General features: G+C 39.5%; 1 protein-coding gene across 1 annotated transcript; it reads left to right on the forward strand.

Annotated features, from left to right (window-relative positions):
- The first annotated feature begins 649 nt into the window (after window positions 1-649).
- mbtps2 (membrane-bound transcription factor peptidase, site 2) lies at window positions 650-14,495 on the forward strand. The gene is made up of 11 exons (XM_046371211.1): window positions 650-952; window positions 2,650-2,798; window positions 3,919-4,057; window positions 4,836-4,939; window positions 6,761-6,888; window positions 8,918-9,036; window positions 9,371-9,551; window positions 10,418-10,524; window positions 11,144-11,342; window positions 11,894-11,969; window positions 12,510-14,495. Exons 1-11 carry the CDS (start codon window positions 878-880, stop codon window positions 12,730-12,732), a joined length of 1,500 nt encoding a protein of 499 aa, XP_046227167.1. The 5' UTR covers window positions 650-877; the 3' UTR covers window positions 12,733-14,495.
- The last annotated feature ends 2,750 nt before the right edge of the window (window positions 14,496-17,245 follow it).

The raw sequence follows: 17,245 nt of genomic DNA on the forward strand, positions 1-17,245 counted from the left end.
TAGTGTCCTCTTGGTGAACATTTATGGCTTAATGAGTCAGACTGTTTCCTTGTTGCATATGAATCAGACCATCAACGTTTATTGGTGTCCTTTTACTTTCATGACCTTTTCATAGGATGAAATTCAATATTCAGACTCTTTTTTTTTTTTTTAATTGCTGCAGCTTAGCTGAAGTAGTTGATCTGTTTTTCTGTGTACCATATTAGGAGCTAGTACTAATTTTGTGTTCTCTTAATAAAGTTAAGTTGCAAACACTTCTTACAATTCAGGTGTTAAAACTAACACCATAATATATTTTTATGTAACCTGCCAACATTACAGTTTATTTGTTTTATCATTACTGCCCACCTGTCTACCAAGTTACTATAGTTTATTTTAAATATATTATATTTATTTCTATTTCCTTTCCAATGACTGTCTCACTCAAACTGACTGGATTTTACTATTTTTATTTTTTGCTTTATGTTGCTTTTTGCAGTTGAACTGATAAGTAAAATAAAATAAAATAAAATAAAATATGTAAGCAATTTTCTTAATCAGCCCAGTGAACGTAGTTCTCACAAAAGTGTTTTCTTTTTACAGTGGACGTTTTCTGGTCCAACACTCGGTGGCGGTAGTGCTCCGTTTACACGAACTTCAAAAGATGAAGAAGAGCAATCCGGAAGTTTGTCGCACAGTGCTTGGAAGCCCCTGCATTCAGAGCAGCTCTGAAAAGAAATCCTTCGTTCCTTTATATTTGGTATCAAAATGTTGACATTTTCATTTATTGTTAAACATGGGTAGCTGCGGTTAGTGACGTGACTAACGTTGGGCGGAAGAAGGGATGGAGACGCCGCAGTTTAATTCATTCTGTCTTCGGAGAGTCTTCTGATGCACTATGATCCCTGTGCCTCTGCTGGTGTTTGTAATGGCAGGCTGGTGTGCTGTCTATCTCGCCGACACACTCCTCAGGGTGAATATATATGCTCTTGTGTTTTTAGTATAAAGTAAGATGTCGACTAGCATACAGTAATGGCTTGATGTTTGCCGAGGCAGAGAGGCCGCTTCGTTAGCGAACCGTTGTGTCTATACACCACAACAAGCTAACTCCCACCATTTTCGGCTATTGTTGTGGTTCCGTTTTGGCTGATATCAACCTGAATTGTCAACTCGTGGGCGGATTTGAACCTGTGGACCCAGACAAGGTCCTGGTCCTGGTGACCATGATAGGTGAACCATTAATGTAACGATGGTGACAGACACAAACGTAACCCTCTGCTGATGCACAGATTGATATATCGGTTGGTGTACAGCTGTACAATTATAGTTACACATTTTAAACAGATGTTAAAGACTAGAGTTGGTTTGTGAGAAGTTATTTACTAGTCAACTGGAATTGGAAACGATATTGGATAACAAATTCAATGAGAGTGATTTCCGAAAAGAAAAAAAAGAGGTACCTTAAACAAAATCTGAATTAAGTATGTTGTAAAATGAATTACAGTAAGTATAGTAAGGAAAGTGGATTCATGTAGACGAACACTCCTGATGTTGACATTGTGTTCCATGATAGAAGAAACTGAAGAAACAGAATATTAGGAGAGAAATATGACGTGATTAGTCTAATAAACATGCACGTACTCAACTCTTACGAGGAAAAATAAAGCTTTAAAAACCAAACAGTTAGCTAAAGAGCAAATGAAGAGTTACATAGGATGTGCTATGACATTAGCCTCATACAGCTAGTTTAATGGCTAGTTTGGTTAGCAGGAAAACAAAATGAACCAGTCACAAATTAAAATGGCTGTAACAAAAGTACATGCATGTAATGCTCCAACAAGGACGCAAGGTGAAGATACAAGAAGTCCTGTTGATATTTTCTTGATCACAGTCTCATCTCTATTTTCTTCATATCCTGATTTCATAATTCATTTGAATGGTGTAGCCAGTATAAAGTCTCTCTCTCTATGAAAGTGAGTTGAGTTACAGCTAACTTGTCATTTTGTGTTACATAAAAGGCAATAAGCTGGTCAGCCAGAAATAGTCAAATTTCTGGCAATATTCCCAAATGTGCTTTGACCTTGCACTGCTCCATTGTATTGATTTGCATTTGACAGGTCATGATTTTTTTGTTGCTTTTGTTGAAGTTGTTGGACAGTTGAAAGTTGAGAAGTTGTGGATTCGAGAATGGTCAGTCACAACTTGAGTGTATCGTTGACCGGTGTATTTGCAGGCACACATTACCAGTCTGTATTATCTTCTCATGCTGCTATATAATATATCACAGAGTGGCAGCATATGTTGTAATAGGTAACAAGAAACTGTAGTAAAGAAATTCCAAAGATAAATTTGAGGTGATTTTGAGAAAGTAGTTTATCCACTAGAGAACACTGACTATTTTATTTTTCAGCTGTAAAAATGTCCTAATTAGTGTATTATTTTGTGGATCCTTAACAAAAATATCTTCTATTAAGATAATGTATATAAATATATTGTTTGATATACCCATTTTTTAACCTCTTAAATATCAATATTACACAGTACACACAAAAGTGTACTGCCCTTCAGGCTTTAATCGCACCAGTTACCACATACTCCACTCCTAGAATGCATTGAGTTGGGTTTTGTTCTCTTAGATAACTTTTTCTACTTTTCCTTGGACTCGGGCAGTCTTCAGTGACACATCGGATCAGCTACGAGTCATGGTTGGCGAGTCGAGGGCTGATGTTGTCTCCTTTTCATGTGAGATGGCAAACCACCATGTTTAACCGGCTGTTTGCGTACTGCGCCCGGATCAACCCTCGAGCCCTCTACCTATGGTGAGGCTTACAGTTTCATTAATAAACCACACTTAAGATGAACTGGTACATAGTTTCTGTATTTTACTCGTTCAGGCTCCTGTGTTCCTGCTATTTCCCCACATGTTCAACCTAAGATAAGTGATGACTAATACTTTAGTGTGATCCAAATAATTTTTTTTCGGCTATGCACCAATACAAGTTGAATTGAAACAGATGAGGAAAGTGAAACAGATCTGACAGGAGATATCAAGAAGCTGTAGGCTCATATGTGGTTAGCTTCTGAAACTAAGAATAAAAATAATAATAATAAAAAAATATACAAATAATATAAATTGGCAAATTAAAAATACAAAAATAAAAGACAAATAAAAAACAAATCAGCATATAATAAGTTTGTAGGTGAGGAGATTGTGAACTATACTTTTTTTTTGTTTACACTTACTTTTTTAAAAATTGTTTTGTACTGCATCTCTTAATTTTGAAAAAACAAAAAAAATATCCTAATATTCCAATGTTATTTTGGTAGTCTTTGTATTGTTTCTGCTGCTTCCAATTGTTGTTGTGGCAAATATTAACATTATCCAAACTTTCAGAATGTGAAATATTCATTGATGAGTTATTGTATGTATGGGAAGCTACTTTGTATTTTTCAGAAGTATTTTCATATTCATAACAAAGATAAACAAACAATTTGTTGATAGAAATATTGACGTTGGTATCAATGTCAATGTCAATGTCAACATGCCTGCATTGGCATTATTTGATTGGTTTCCAGTCGTGTATAAAATACATGCCAATTTCCCTGTCAAAACTACAACAGCATCACTCAGGGTTACATATCATTTAACTGTCAGAGTTGATAAAAACTTTCGTTTTATCAGGTATGGCATATTGTTAGTGGCAAGCTGTGTTGTTTGCTAAAGTGGTGATTGTTGTGTTCTCATTACTTAATGGACAAATGGTCAAGTCCTCCGAAATCTTGATACTTGATGCTACTGCTTCACCTTGTGCAGCTGTTTCTCTCTGCTCTTGCGTGCAGGTTTATACTTTGTTTTGGGAAAAATTGAACACATTTATGCAGTCACAAAGTAAGTGAGTAAGTAAAATAATCACACTGTTGTATTAATATCTTCTCCAGGTTCAACAGCGGTCTGGTGTTTGGTGTAGTTGCCATGTTTGGATCAGTGGTGCTGCTCATAAAGACACTACAGCAGACGATTGCTCAAATGACCACAGACAACCCTCGAATGGGAAGTCAGCAAGCCCTGCAGGTGGTGGTATGTACACACCTTGCCTGTTTTTTACAACTTGAAAATATGCTTCAGACTCCTGTTGAAAGAGTCTGGAAAAAAAAGAGAGGCATGATTTTTTTATTTATTTTTTTTTCAAATTCAGATATTCACTTAAATTAGATTTGTCAACCATTATGTATCTCTTTCAGTGTACAAGGTCAGAGATTAACTGCAGTTCAGAGCATAAATGTCCTTGAAAGTTCAAACAAAGCCTGTGATATTCAAGTAAGGGGGCACCAAATGCCTCATATTATGAGGAGGGCTCTTATTTGGTTTTTTCTCCTGTTCACTTTTTATTCATTGAGGTGTCAAAGAGCCGTGCATTGATGTGAACACTATCCCCAGCAGCCCACTGCAGGTGATTCATGGGAAGCTATTAGCACACCATTTGAAACAGCGTATTCCGCCTGGAGCGGCACAAAATGCACCTCCACCACAGCCAGCGGAGGAGGAAAATACAGACCACACAGAAAACCACAGCTTCAGCAAAACATGAAGCGATTAGTACAAAGAAGGACGCTAAAAAACTGAGCCAGAGCAGGCAGGGAGGTTTGAATACATCTTGGTGATGGGAATGTTGTCTTTATTTGCCAAATGTGCAGTACAGATAAACTGCATCATAAATTGAGTAAATTTGAAGGGACTAAAATACCTGTAAAAATATGTTATGGTATAAAAATCCATGAAATGAGCTGAGGTTGTTTGGTGTTTCCGTATCACTTGTGTGCTTGTGTCTTTTACTGGTCTCGGTTTTCATCCTTAGGTCCCTGGTGTCAATCTGCCCACCAGTCAGCTGGCCTATTTCTTCATCGCCCTACTGGTCAGTGGAGTCATTCATGAGCTGGGCCACGCTGTGGCAGCATTGAGGTAAGATACGCACGTTTCCATTGCGTAATGTGTAACCTCAGCAACCGGCGGGCAAGCAGCCCTGCAATAGCTACTAAGACAGAAAAAGTGAGTGTGTGTAAATACAAAAGCAGATTAAAGGGTTTTAGATGTTTTGTGATCTTTTTCAGCAGTGCTTCATTTGACCTACGACAAGGGCTCATGGTTTTTCTGACCAGTTTTATAATTTAGCATACCGTTTTAAAGGCTGGAAGAACACACGCTAATTGCGTAGGGAAGCTAATTTGATCTGTTTTAAATCCCAGCTCTGGGATCATTTGGTAATATTACTGCAATAACAGTCATCTTGACTAATCAGTATGTGTTGGTATTTGTATTTTACTGTGTTTAGAACTGTGATATAACAAAAGTTGTCACTGTATCAAAAAATGTGCTAGCAGAATAGTTCTTCATCTTAAACACAGAGTCAGGGACTTATGGATAAAATAAAATAGACAGTATGTTACGCATTACATAATTGGGTTAAAAGTTGTATTTTAATTTATATTTATAAAACACTTTTCAGAGCAGCAAAACAAAAATCCGCTCAGCTCGTAGAACCCTTTGGCTCAGCTATGAGCCTGAAAGCTAACATTATGCTAGCGATACTCAAAGTCAGTAACGTTGTGGACAGTAGATAAACGGTAAATGTTATTTGACACTATTTTTAACAGTAAGAATATCTAGTTATCCAGCCATGTCATTGTCCTGAAATAGATATGAATATTTTTATGAACAAATGATGTACTGTCCGCCACAGGCTGAAGTAGGCTGTGAGTGGGATAGGAGATGATTGCTTATGTACTGCAAAATATAATAAAGCTTAGAAGGTATTTTCTTATTTTCTCATTATTTTTGCTGTGTTTGGGACGTTTCTGGGCGTCAGCCACTGTAAAAAAAGACAGCTGATTGATGAGTCTCTTTGCCCCATCATCAAATATTGACGTTTTTGAAGCTTTGCTTATTGGACATTTGAAGACATGACAATGAAACTGGACGGTCTTTCTCCAGAATGGCTGCAACACCTGCCAAATGCTGCATATTAATCCATTAACAGTGTGATGAATAGCCTTGATGCCTCATTTTCACCAGGATTGCTGAAAGCTGGAGCCTTAGAGTGTAGGATGTTACTTTTTGTTAGTGTTTGTCAGTCAGGTGTGTATTCAGATGATTGGGATTGTGGTTTATGTTAATAACTGTCAATTTTGTGCTGGTGTGTAGTTTTAACTAGTCTATAGCAGGCTTGTAGTACTCGAGTCCAGGACTTGGACTCGAGTCCGACTTGAGCCCTAATTTTAAGGTTTTGTGACTTGACTCGGACTTGAGTACTGTTGACTTGGACTTGGACCCAGACTTGTGCATTAACTGCGTTCAGACGTGGAAATCGGAGATGAGTCCTCAGATTCATATTTTATTAATATACCATAGTAATTTGGCATAAGGTAATATCTACATTAAGTTCAATATTATATAATAATTATACAGTAATATATGTGGATTGGACTTGACTTGGACTTGACTCGGATCAGTAGTGGACTCGACTTGGATTTTTCTTCAACACTTGACTTGGACTCAAACACTGGGAACTTGCAACTGGACTTTGACTCGAACTTTGGTGACTCGATTAGTGGTTTATAGTTATGTGGCTGTTATTCCTCCTATTCCTGCTGCCCGTTACAGGGATGTAACCTGTCACTCATAGTAAGAAACTGGTTGAGAAAACATGGTTTCAGGGCTTGTAATGTGGACTCTTTCTCTTTCTTTGACCTCATTTATTGTGTAATATTTTTCTGTCTTTTGCAGAGAGCAAGTGCGAGTAAACGGCTTCGGCATGTTTGTGTTTGTGGTGTATCCCGGTGCATTTGTGGACCTTTTCACCACACACCTCAACCTCATTTCTCCTACTCAGCAGCTCCGCATCTTCTGTGCCGGTAAGATGATAATTCTGATTATTTTGCCAGCTAATGTGATCACAGCTATTATTTTTATATTTTGTTAAATACTCCTTTCTGTTTTGTCAGTGAAGGTCACCCTGAGGACTTTAGTATCTGAACACCAGACAGCTGCTTCACATCAAATCACTTCACTCTGCAATTAAGAAAATTAGATTTTAATGAATTGATTGGTGGAGCTGGCACTTTTTCACGCATGAATGGGACTGATGTCTCCTACAGGCCACCATAGGGCGCCAGTTAAAGGCTCATTATTTTCAATGCAGGCTGGTCAGGAAGAATGTTGCCGTTTTTGATGAGGAAGCACTCATGAGGGGATTTTTAAGTGAGAGAAAAGAGACATTTAAGGCCTTTACACAAACTTTGACAAATTAACAACCTGAAAATTTGAAATACTCACCTGCGAATGCTTTGCATCACAACTATTTTTACTTGCAATGATGCAAATTTGCAACACGTTATAGTATCACATTAAAATAATACTTCCTGCAGACCTAGCAGGAAAATAGCTGCAGCTTGCAGACCTCTGAGAGGGTCTCGAGGGGCACACTGTGTTACTGGATCATGTACATAGAAGAGAGAGGTTGCATTCACGAATTTCATCTCAGCAACAGAGTTTGAAGAGGTTTTATTTTATAAGGGTTTTATTCCGCTTACGTCTCTGTTACTTTACTGTAAGTGCAATAAGATTCTCAAAAAGTGGAAATTATGAATGTAAATCTGTCTAAAACCAAAGACTTCTACGTTGCTAACCGGAGACCAACTGTGGGTGGAGAATCCATCAGTCTTTGTCAAGTTGACATGTTTTATGTTACTTACAGTTTATTTGTCTGGGAAATGCAGGAGATGGAGATGGATGTCAGGATGATTTGGTTGCTACACTCCCTGTAGATACTAACATGTCAGTCAGCTGTCACAGTGTGTAACAGCATGACACATGAAAATGCAAAATTTCTAAATGGTTCTGTCTCTATGGCATCAGGAGCCTCTAGGGGGCAGTGAAGAGCTAATGTATAATCAGCTGTATATTTAAACAAGTTTCCCCTGCTTAATGTGACAAGAAAATAACTGTGGGTGACTGCAGGCACCAAACTGAGACATCCCGTCAAGTCATATGACAAACCCGAGAGGCAGAGAGAGAGAGAAAGATGCTGTTCCCATCAGGGGAGTGCTGACATAACACCATGCTGCGGTTATTTATTTGTGTCTCACTCTCTCTGTCCACAGCAGAGAATGCTCTTTATGCAGGGGGTTCTCTCACATAACATGTTTATTATTTATTCTAGAGGTTAGGTGATGTAACTTTAATGGTTTGTTGACTGTATAAAGTCTATATGGAAAATGTATGCACCCTATATGCCTAAAATCTGGTTCTCAATCAAAATTTCTTTCACTTAAATTTAGATTTAGTAACCAGCAGTGCAGCGCAGCAGTGCAATACAGATTTTTCCCAAGAGAAAAGAATTTTCCTTAAACTAACTTCAACTATTAATTTTCTTCTTCCCAGATACTTTTTTGTAGCCTGTTTGTCGATGCTGCTGTCATCACATTTGAGTGATGGATTTGCATGTTTGTCATGTTTCAGACCTAAGTGTTGTGCCTTGACCCCATCAGGCGATGAGAGATTTTCCTCTTGTGGTTTTGGAGACTGACTGTGTCGTCTTGCATAATTAAGATGGTATAGAGAGCTATTCTTAGCGAGCAGTGGTTACTGTCTTGCCACGACATCCTGCAGTCTGAATATGTGGTGGTGAATGTGCAAAATGGTTGTTGTAACAGTTCACATAGAGTACTCAGATTCCAGAAAACATTCCTTTTGGCTTTTCAGCAGGTTCAGCTTTGGAAGGTGAACTTCCAAATCTGGTTTGAGATCTTGACATTTTCTGAAGTTCTGTTTGGGAAGCCTGAAGCCTTTACATGTCGCTTTGTACTTTACTGGTCTCACTTGCTTTAACAAAAATGAAAAATTCTCAGAAAAGGATGTAATGTTTCTGATTTCTTTCTCTAGGAGTGTGGCACAACTTTGTCCTGTGTGTGGCAGCGTTAGCCTTCCTCTTCCTGTTGCCTCTTTTCCTGTTTCCTGTTTACTCCACCGGTGTTGGGGCCCTGGTCACCGAGGTTGTCCAGGTCAGAGCAGCAGGTTTTACATGTTAATCAGTGATGCGTGGATCACAGTTCTTCCAAATCCACATCATCCATCTGCCACTCACCTGAACAAATTATTTGGTTAAATTATTTCAGAACACGCAACATTAGCTAACATTAGATCCTGCGCCTCCTGCACATTCACCCAGTAATTTTAGTAATTCAGCTGAAGTCTGTTGCAGTGACAGTTGTCAAGAGATGGTGCATTTGTCAGTCCCAGTCCTCGCCTGTAGATTTCAGGATTCATGAAACCATTCGAATTTGCTGCTGCGTGCTGTAGACCAATGTTTTATATCTGCCTGTGTCATTGGAGCAGGGCTCTGCGGCCGACGGTCCCCGGGGTCTGTCAGTCGGGGACATAGTAACGGGTCTGGAGGACTGTCCGGTCAGAGGAGTGGAGGACTGGAGCAGTTGCCTGTCTCACCTCTCTCACACTCCACAGACAGGATACTGTGTACCCGTCGCCAGCCTGCAGCCCAGCTGGGCCCACGGACGAGGTGAGCGTGATGTGATGAAGGCACCCAAAGATTCAGTGAAATTCTAAAAGAGACGCTTTCAAATTCTCTTTAAATGAAAGCTTTTTCACTATAGCAACTATTTTTTCATTTTGTGAATGTAATTCTTGACAGTCGATTTATTGGATTTGTGATCACCTTAGCAGGTATGACTCCATTCAGGTCAAACCCACAGAGCAGTTCGGGGAGCTGTGATTGGCCAGCTGTAAACTGGAGTCATTTGTGAAGTCAGAGCTCAACAGCTGGCCAATCAGAGTCCCTGTTTTGTCTCTGTGGTCTGTAATTATCCCAGTGGTACACATCAGACTTTGTTTATCAAAATGCAGCAATTTCATCTACAGCTGCAGCAATGAGTTGATTAGTCAGTCAATCTGCAATTGCTTTGATTATCAGTTAACTGTCATGTTTAAAACGCCAAAATATCTTTGCCTCCAGCTTCACATTGGGCATTTTTTTTTCCAAGGGAAGAATTATGAACCTTCACACAGAAAGAAACCACAGCTTTCTGTGTTGAATTCACGTAATTTCTTTTTGATATCATTTCTTTTCATTTGTGTCATGTCTTCAACCCTTTGAATCTTACACTCAGGATTTGCTGCTCATTGCTTTAATTTGCATATTCACATGTGAACAGTCAAGTTGTGTGAGCTAACACCCAGATGTCCTGGTGAGATGTTAGCAAGACAAGCTCGGCTTTTTCATAAAGTGTGTGTAGATTTACCAACTGAAGCTGGAAAAAAAAACAAACAAACAAACAAAAAAATAGAACCTCAGTGACATCCATCTGTCTGTGTGTGGTGTGACATTGGTTCTTTTCACTTCTCTTATTTTCTCTCGCTGTCTTTTAGCTTTCAAGCGTTTGGATGGAACAATGGACTGCTGCAGCAACAACAGCCTAACAGACCTCTGTTTCTCTTACATGAAACCACAGGGCAGGAACGGCAGAGAGAGAGAGGTGACACACGCACACACACACACAGAGGGAGGCTGGGACTTTTTGTGACTGCTTCATCATGTGAGCACATCTCCAACCCTTTTAGGCAGTCAAGCATATTTATATTTCTTCCTTAATTCAATTTGCTTCCTTTTTTTCCTTAATGCACAAAATAGAACAATTATAATGAACACACACAAAAACAAATTTCAACATTATATACTTAATACGAGAGGAAAATAAAACTTCTATTGTGCTTCTATTAGTTTTCTTCTTCGTGTACTGATGATACTGCACTTCCTGTATGTTAGCTGTGAACTGTTTTTGTGTGGCAGTGTGCTTTGGAAGCGGGTCAGGACCACAGAAAAACTCAGCCAACGAGATAACCACAGTCATAAACAGATAGAAGAATAAGAAGTGCGACTTTAAAAGATATCTGTCATGAATGAAGATATATGAAAGAGAAAACAAGATTGCACACATGGTCAAGGGACACGGGGATTTATGTACAAAGAAAGCAGAAAACACACCAGCCAACATCAGATGAACTTCAGGTCTTTAAGTCGGATACTATAAATTCCTACTGACTTTTCTTGTATTTTTTTATATGCGTATTCCCTCTGTAATCCTGCGGCCACAGTACGCCTGTATGCCGGTACGTAAGATGGTGACTGGAACCCAAGTGTGTCGTTCAGACGTCGACTGCGCCTCGAATTCCCACGCTGCCAGTGTTTGCGTCACTCCGTCTCTGGAAAACCAGACTCGCTTCATCCGTGTCACACACCCGCCGAACACTCACATGTTGTTTGTGGGGTATCCGCCCCACCTTCAGTACGCTGGTACGTACAGCATGTTTCGCTGCTGTGCTTGCTTCACTGTTGATTTGTTTATGGGCTGTTTATTTTTCGATTTTACTCGCAGGTTTAAAAATGTAAATTGTTAGCTGAAGTAGAGGTGTATCAGCCATTTTGAGCTGAACTGGATTCACAAAATAGTTGTAAAAGTATCTTAATTTTTCCATAAAGTTGCAAATCGTATTTCCATCATTAGTTTTTTTTTTTTTTATCAATACACTAAACCAAAAATTGTTTGTAATTTCAATGTAAGAGTTGCAACAAGATGAAAAGGTCCTTCCTTAGAAGGAGGCTTGTGTCCATAATATTCATTTAACTGCTGTTTACTGTGTTGATATTGAGCTGACTCTCCAGTTCTGGGTGATGTACAATAAATGTGCGTGAAGGGGCTTGTTGTCTTTCCTGCTGCAGTTACAAAAGTGTTGAATGAATCAAACCCAGAATGTTTCTGTAATGATTAACTCTACAACCACACAGTGTTTGTATGAATTCCTGCAGTGTGACTGTAACACCTCCTGTGTTATGTCTTTTCCCAGTGAGTCTGACCAACTTTGTGCCCCGCTTTGGATTCCTCCACCTGGATCTGCCCATCTTCTTGGAGACATTCTGCAAGTATCCTTTCTTGTTTGGAGGACTTCAGTCATAATCAGATGACTGAATGGATGTATGAGGGGGTGACTTTGGAAAAGTGAACGTTACAGTTTTGTTAAAGTCACTTAACCAAAATGAAAACAAATGATGCTATTTCTTAAAGGACAGAAGGGTAATATTTGTCCTTGGCTGACAAAGCACAGCTGTGCTGTCTGAACGAAACATTTTACTTAATTTCATCATCAAAATGGTCATAAAGCATTACGCCAGGAGTCATCAGCGAAAAATAATCCCACCACTTGGTTGGTGTGGTAGTTTTTGGTATCTTTCGCACCATCTTCATCAGCAGATGGATGATAAGTTTTTAAGTAGCTCAGAAAAACATTAAATATAAATGCTTGCTATGCCAGTTCAAGAACAATTACTAAATAGACTTTGTGGTAATGTTATGTGCGTGCATGTGAGATGTTTCCACGGTTATGAACAGGCAAGACCACTTGATGGGTGATCAGGTGAGTTATTTGTGTAATCTAGTACTATCTTTAACCCTTCTTCTCTCAGATATGTGGTGTCCCTCTCCGGTGCGTTAGCTGTAGTTAACTCAGTGCCATGTTTCGCTCTCGACGGACAGTGGATGTTGAATGCCCTGCTGGAGGCCACACTGGTTACTGTGGTAACGGACCGTCAGAAGCGTGAGCTGATTGGTTTCTTCCTGCTGTTGGCGGGCAGCGCCCTGCTGGCAGCCAATGTGGCTCTGGGCCTGTGGATGGTCACAGCGCGGTAGCCACAGTGGTTAGCTGCTCTGGCAAGACAAAAAAAACTAAATGATTAAATCCCCATGTGGACTGAGAGTTGTTCTCTCAGGGTGTATTTGACACGTGTGGACCATTAAACTGTGAACATAGATGGAACAGACTGCACATCCCAGCAGTACTGCCCAATTTCTGAAGACTGTTTGAGCAGAACTCTGCCTTAAAGGCTTTATTGGATGACCAGGGAAAACAATAAAGCAACTGACTTCCACTTTGTTGCTGCCATATACACAAAAGCACATATACAAATAAATAATGCACTTGCCGTAAAGTCCTGTCCTATATGACTGTTTACAAAGACTGCACAATCCCTCTAAATCCTATCATCTGAACTGTGTTTGTGATTGAAGTTTTCAAAGAAAACCATCAGGGTTTTTCAAGGTTTGATTCCAAAATGCCATATTTTCCCCCTTTGGAACAACAGGGAGGTTTTGTCTGTCTTGGCTTCAGTGTATTGCAGAGAGATCATTATAGCTGCTGTACAGCACTGAATCAGGACTGTAATTTTGAGGAGAAAGACAAATGAGATATTCAGAAGGGTCCATTAGCAGAACTGTCAACACCAAGATTAAACCTTGAAGCCATGTCTCTAATTCACACAATGAGTAGATATAAGATGTTTTTTCTGCCATCACCTGGACAACTTTTGCTACTGATGGCACGTCATGATTGTGCCAAGTTACCCAGAGCAGGTGGCTTCATGCCATCACTTAAGCAATGACCAGGTTTGCATGTAAAAGCAGACTGGTGGTGGTGTCAAAAAAAATCAGTTATCAAGACAAAACTTAGAGAATGGACAGCATGTCTGAAATTTACTTTTACAAAGATTGATTACATAAGAGAAAAAATGTGTTTAAAGATTAAATTCATTTTTTGAGTGAAAATTTAAAAAATTTACCACACTTCATCAACCATGATGTCGTTTTTTTTTTCGGTTTATACCAGTGTTCAGTCAGACATGGTCCTGCACTGTGGATTCAATTTTGGAGTATTCAAAAATCTGGCTGGATTGTTTGTAGAGGACAGACTGAAGATGCTGTGCAGTCTGGTGTCAACAGAGCTAAAAAATATGGAAGGATAAGGGTTTAATTAGTTCTCCAGTTTTGGAGAAAAACTGAGTGATTTATTTTATAATTCCTTCCATCTCAAAGCATGTGAACATTTCTGCTTAACTGGGCCAACAATTTGGTGTTGGCGAAACAGATGAGTTGTTATGAATTTTCAAAGCTTTAAACAGTTGATGGTGGTAATAATAATAATAATAATTATAATTTCAAGTGGACCAGCAGAGCTGACGGGTCCTTAAAAATGAATCCGAGCATTCTTAGGACAAAAAAAAGTTTTAAAAGCCTTCATTTTATCAGTGGACACATGGCAATACCTCGATGTTCGAGTCCATATCATTGTTTGGGAAAAAAAACAAAACAAAACTTTGCTATCTAATGTTTATGTGCCTATTTAAACAAATACATGAACTAGTTGATCAAATAAAAGGACTCATATCCATTTCAGACTTCATAAAATGGGTCTCTCACCGATTTATTCAGTCAAGCCTAGCGTTTTTCTCTTTTTCAGGCATTGTTGTGAGAAAATCGTTTTCTCAATGGCCTTTCACCCAACTCTGAGTGTAAATTTCATTTTATTTAATTGGTACGTCACTGTCTGTGATCTGATTTGTCAGAACTGTGGAATAAAGGGTTAATTTTATTCGGGAGCACTAAGAGCTCTCTTTAAAGCTGTAAAACAATGTGTTCACTTTTCAGTTTCATTCTGTTACCATATTTTGATATTTTGAGCAGGAGACATTCAGGTACTGTTCTGTTGTGTTAAATGTTGGAGGTAAGTGCCTAAGAGGAGGTAATAAAAGGTCACAGTAGAGATTTCTGGAACATGGCTGTAACTCTGATATATATTTGGTATAAATGATAAGGATGTATGAACTGTGTGCACAGTGGAAAAGAAGCTGACTCTTACTGTGAAGCACAACCTTTTAATTTGTTCTCTGTTCAGTTAAATATTTCTTTGTTAGAACTCATGAATGTAAAAATAGACGTGTAATTAATTCATACTGAGCGCATGGCCCTCATTCATTTTCTATGTGTTCCTTTTTCATATGTTGCTCACTCGTAATTTAACATCCTATACCTTTTTGTTTCATTTGAAAAAAGGTATTGAAAACTCTTAAAATTGCCCCTCTGATACACGCAAGCAGATGTTCCTCTCGGGAAACTGCCTCGAATGCGGAGCGCCGTTCTAATTTTATACCCGACATATTCTCAGCACATTGGCACATTGTCTTCCTTAGACACTGAAACAAAAACACACATGCTATGCTTCTAGTAACACCTCCACACCGCAGTGTTAATTTAATGTTTTCAAGGAGTTGTGTGAGTGTGAGACATTGACACATGGTAATTTCAAAGGGTGTTTCCCACAGACGTATAACAGCCTTCAGCCACTGAGGTGTGTTTACCAAAGATGAGCAGACACCTCTGTCAGCAGGTTCAAAATTGCTGCCTTTCTGGAGACTTTATCCATGAATAATTAGTGTAGTATGTGAAGGATGGGACCCTGTTGTAAGCAGGAGTTGGCAACTTTTGTGTGTGTATGTTTGTGCTCAAGTGAGACACTTGAAGGCTGATTTTCTTTGCCTAATCTGTGTGAAAAGATTGATTGTGTGTCCTTGCATGTGTGTTTTTTGTTGCTTATCTTGCGCTAATGACAGCCTGGAGGGATGTTTGTGTAAACAGACATGGGAGGATGATGACATGGAAGAGGAGAGGGAAGCAGAAAGGAGACATGTTCTGACTCTCTGTTTCATACTGACAGATGGGCCCTTGAATTAACTCTATGACCTTCTCTGTGTTAACAGAACGAAGCGTCCACAGCCTTGCTGGCGTCCCTCTGTGGCTGTATTTCGGGCCCAGCGGTGCTTTGAGCTAAACGGTCACAAATACAAGAGTGCACTCAGGCAGAGCGCAGATGTCAGCCAGGTGTGTCTGCAAACTGAAGCAGTTCTCTTAAGCACTTGCAGCCCTTATTGGTCAGTTAAGATGAGTGAGGAGTCAGTAGTCAATAACCTCACCACCTCTCGAGGTCTTTGACAGTGCCCAAAAAATATTAGGCTGACACATCTGCTAACGTGCAACATTAGCTCTGGACAGATATGCTAACGCACATGACCGGGCACATGATCTCAGTTAGCATGCTGACAGTTGCTGTTTTTAGTATTTAGTGGACAAAAGTAGACTTGAGGCCAATGGGAATAGCAGCAGTTGTTTAAATATTTGCTCCACTTTTAAAATTAAAAACAATTAAAAAGTCATGAGTTTAAAGTAATTACAGTTCATCCTTGGGGGAGGATGAATGTCTGTAGAAAATTTAATAGCAATCTAACCAATAATTAAGATATTTTAATAAAAACTGTCAACCTCATGGAGGCACTAAAAGAAAAAGTCAGGATCACCAAACTCAGCCTCTGGGAACCATGAACACAGTTACAAATTTCTGAGCTAACCGATGTAGCATATGTTGACATATTTCCGCTTTTAGTGATAACTTTGACTTTCAGGTGGTGCTAGAGGAAAAGTCAGTAGGGTTCATCCTTTTGGGCCAGTGAATGCCTGGATGAAATTTTGTGGCAATCTGTCTAGTAGTGGTTGAGATATTTAAGTCTGGAACCTGGTGGTGGACCAGGCTGCTAACATGACTAAAACTTAGATGCTTAAGGATAACCAAAGACAGTCAAAACTGGAGCAAAGGGTTCCAGTTGATATGTCAAACAATAAGAATAAAAACAGGACAAGTGATGGTGAGTCACAATGATGAACAATAGCATTGTGGTCGATGTGTCTGCTTGATGAATGGGTGTTTTGAATGGGTGTAGCAGCACAGGAAGTGTCTTCTATATAAGGACTTTGTGGCCGACGCCCCAAAACCTAATGAGCATGTGCGAATAGAGTTCTCACCACAGTGGGGGGGCGTTGTGGACTAACCAGGAGATGTGGCGTCACTGTCACCACCACCTCTGTCTCTTCAAAGAAACTATTGATGCATTCTGACAAAAACACTGATGTGTTTTTACAGGCATCGACGTCATCATCATCATCAGATTAATCGATTGTAATCAGTGTCCTGTGTGTGAATCTAATTTTATTCTGGTCTACTGACTGTCTGATCTGATAAATGTTTCAGGCTGAACACCCTGCTGTTTTGTACATGAGATTACACACACACACACACTCTTCACATGTATGTTACCAACAAGGTCAGCACTCTAATGACAGTAACACACACAGATAATGTTTTGTATTTTAAGTCAGTGATTTTATTAAGTGATCTCTGTTCATCGCTGGGAAGCCTGATCCCTTCTGTCCTGGAGGGAAGGGGGGGAGGGAGAGAGGAGAGGAGAGGAGGAGTGTTGGGGGGGCAGAGGAGGAGGTATGAGAGAGGGAGGAACAGTTTGAAGAGCCAGGGTGAAGTTGG

Source organism: Scatophagus argus, chromosome 18 (genome assembly GCF_020382885.2).
Source record: "Scatophagus argus isolate fScaArg1 chromosome 18, fScaArg1.pri, whole genome shotgun sequence".
In the NCBI taxonomy this organism is placed as follows: Eukaryota; Metazoa; Chordata; class Actinopteri; family Scatophagidae; genus Scatophagus; species Scatophagus argus.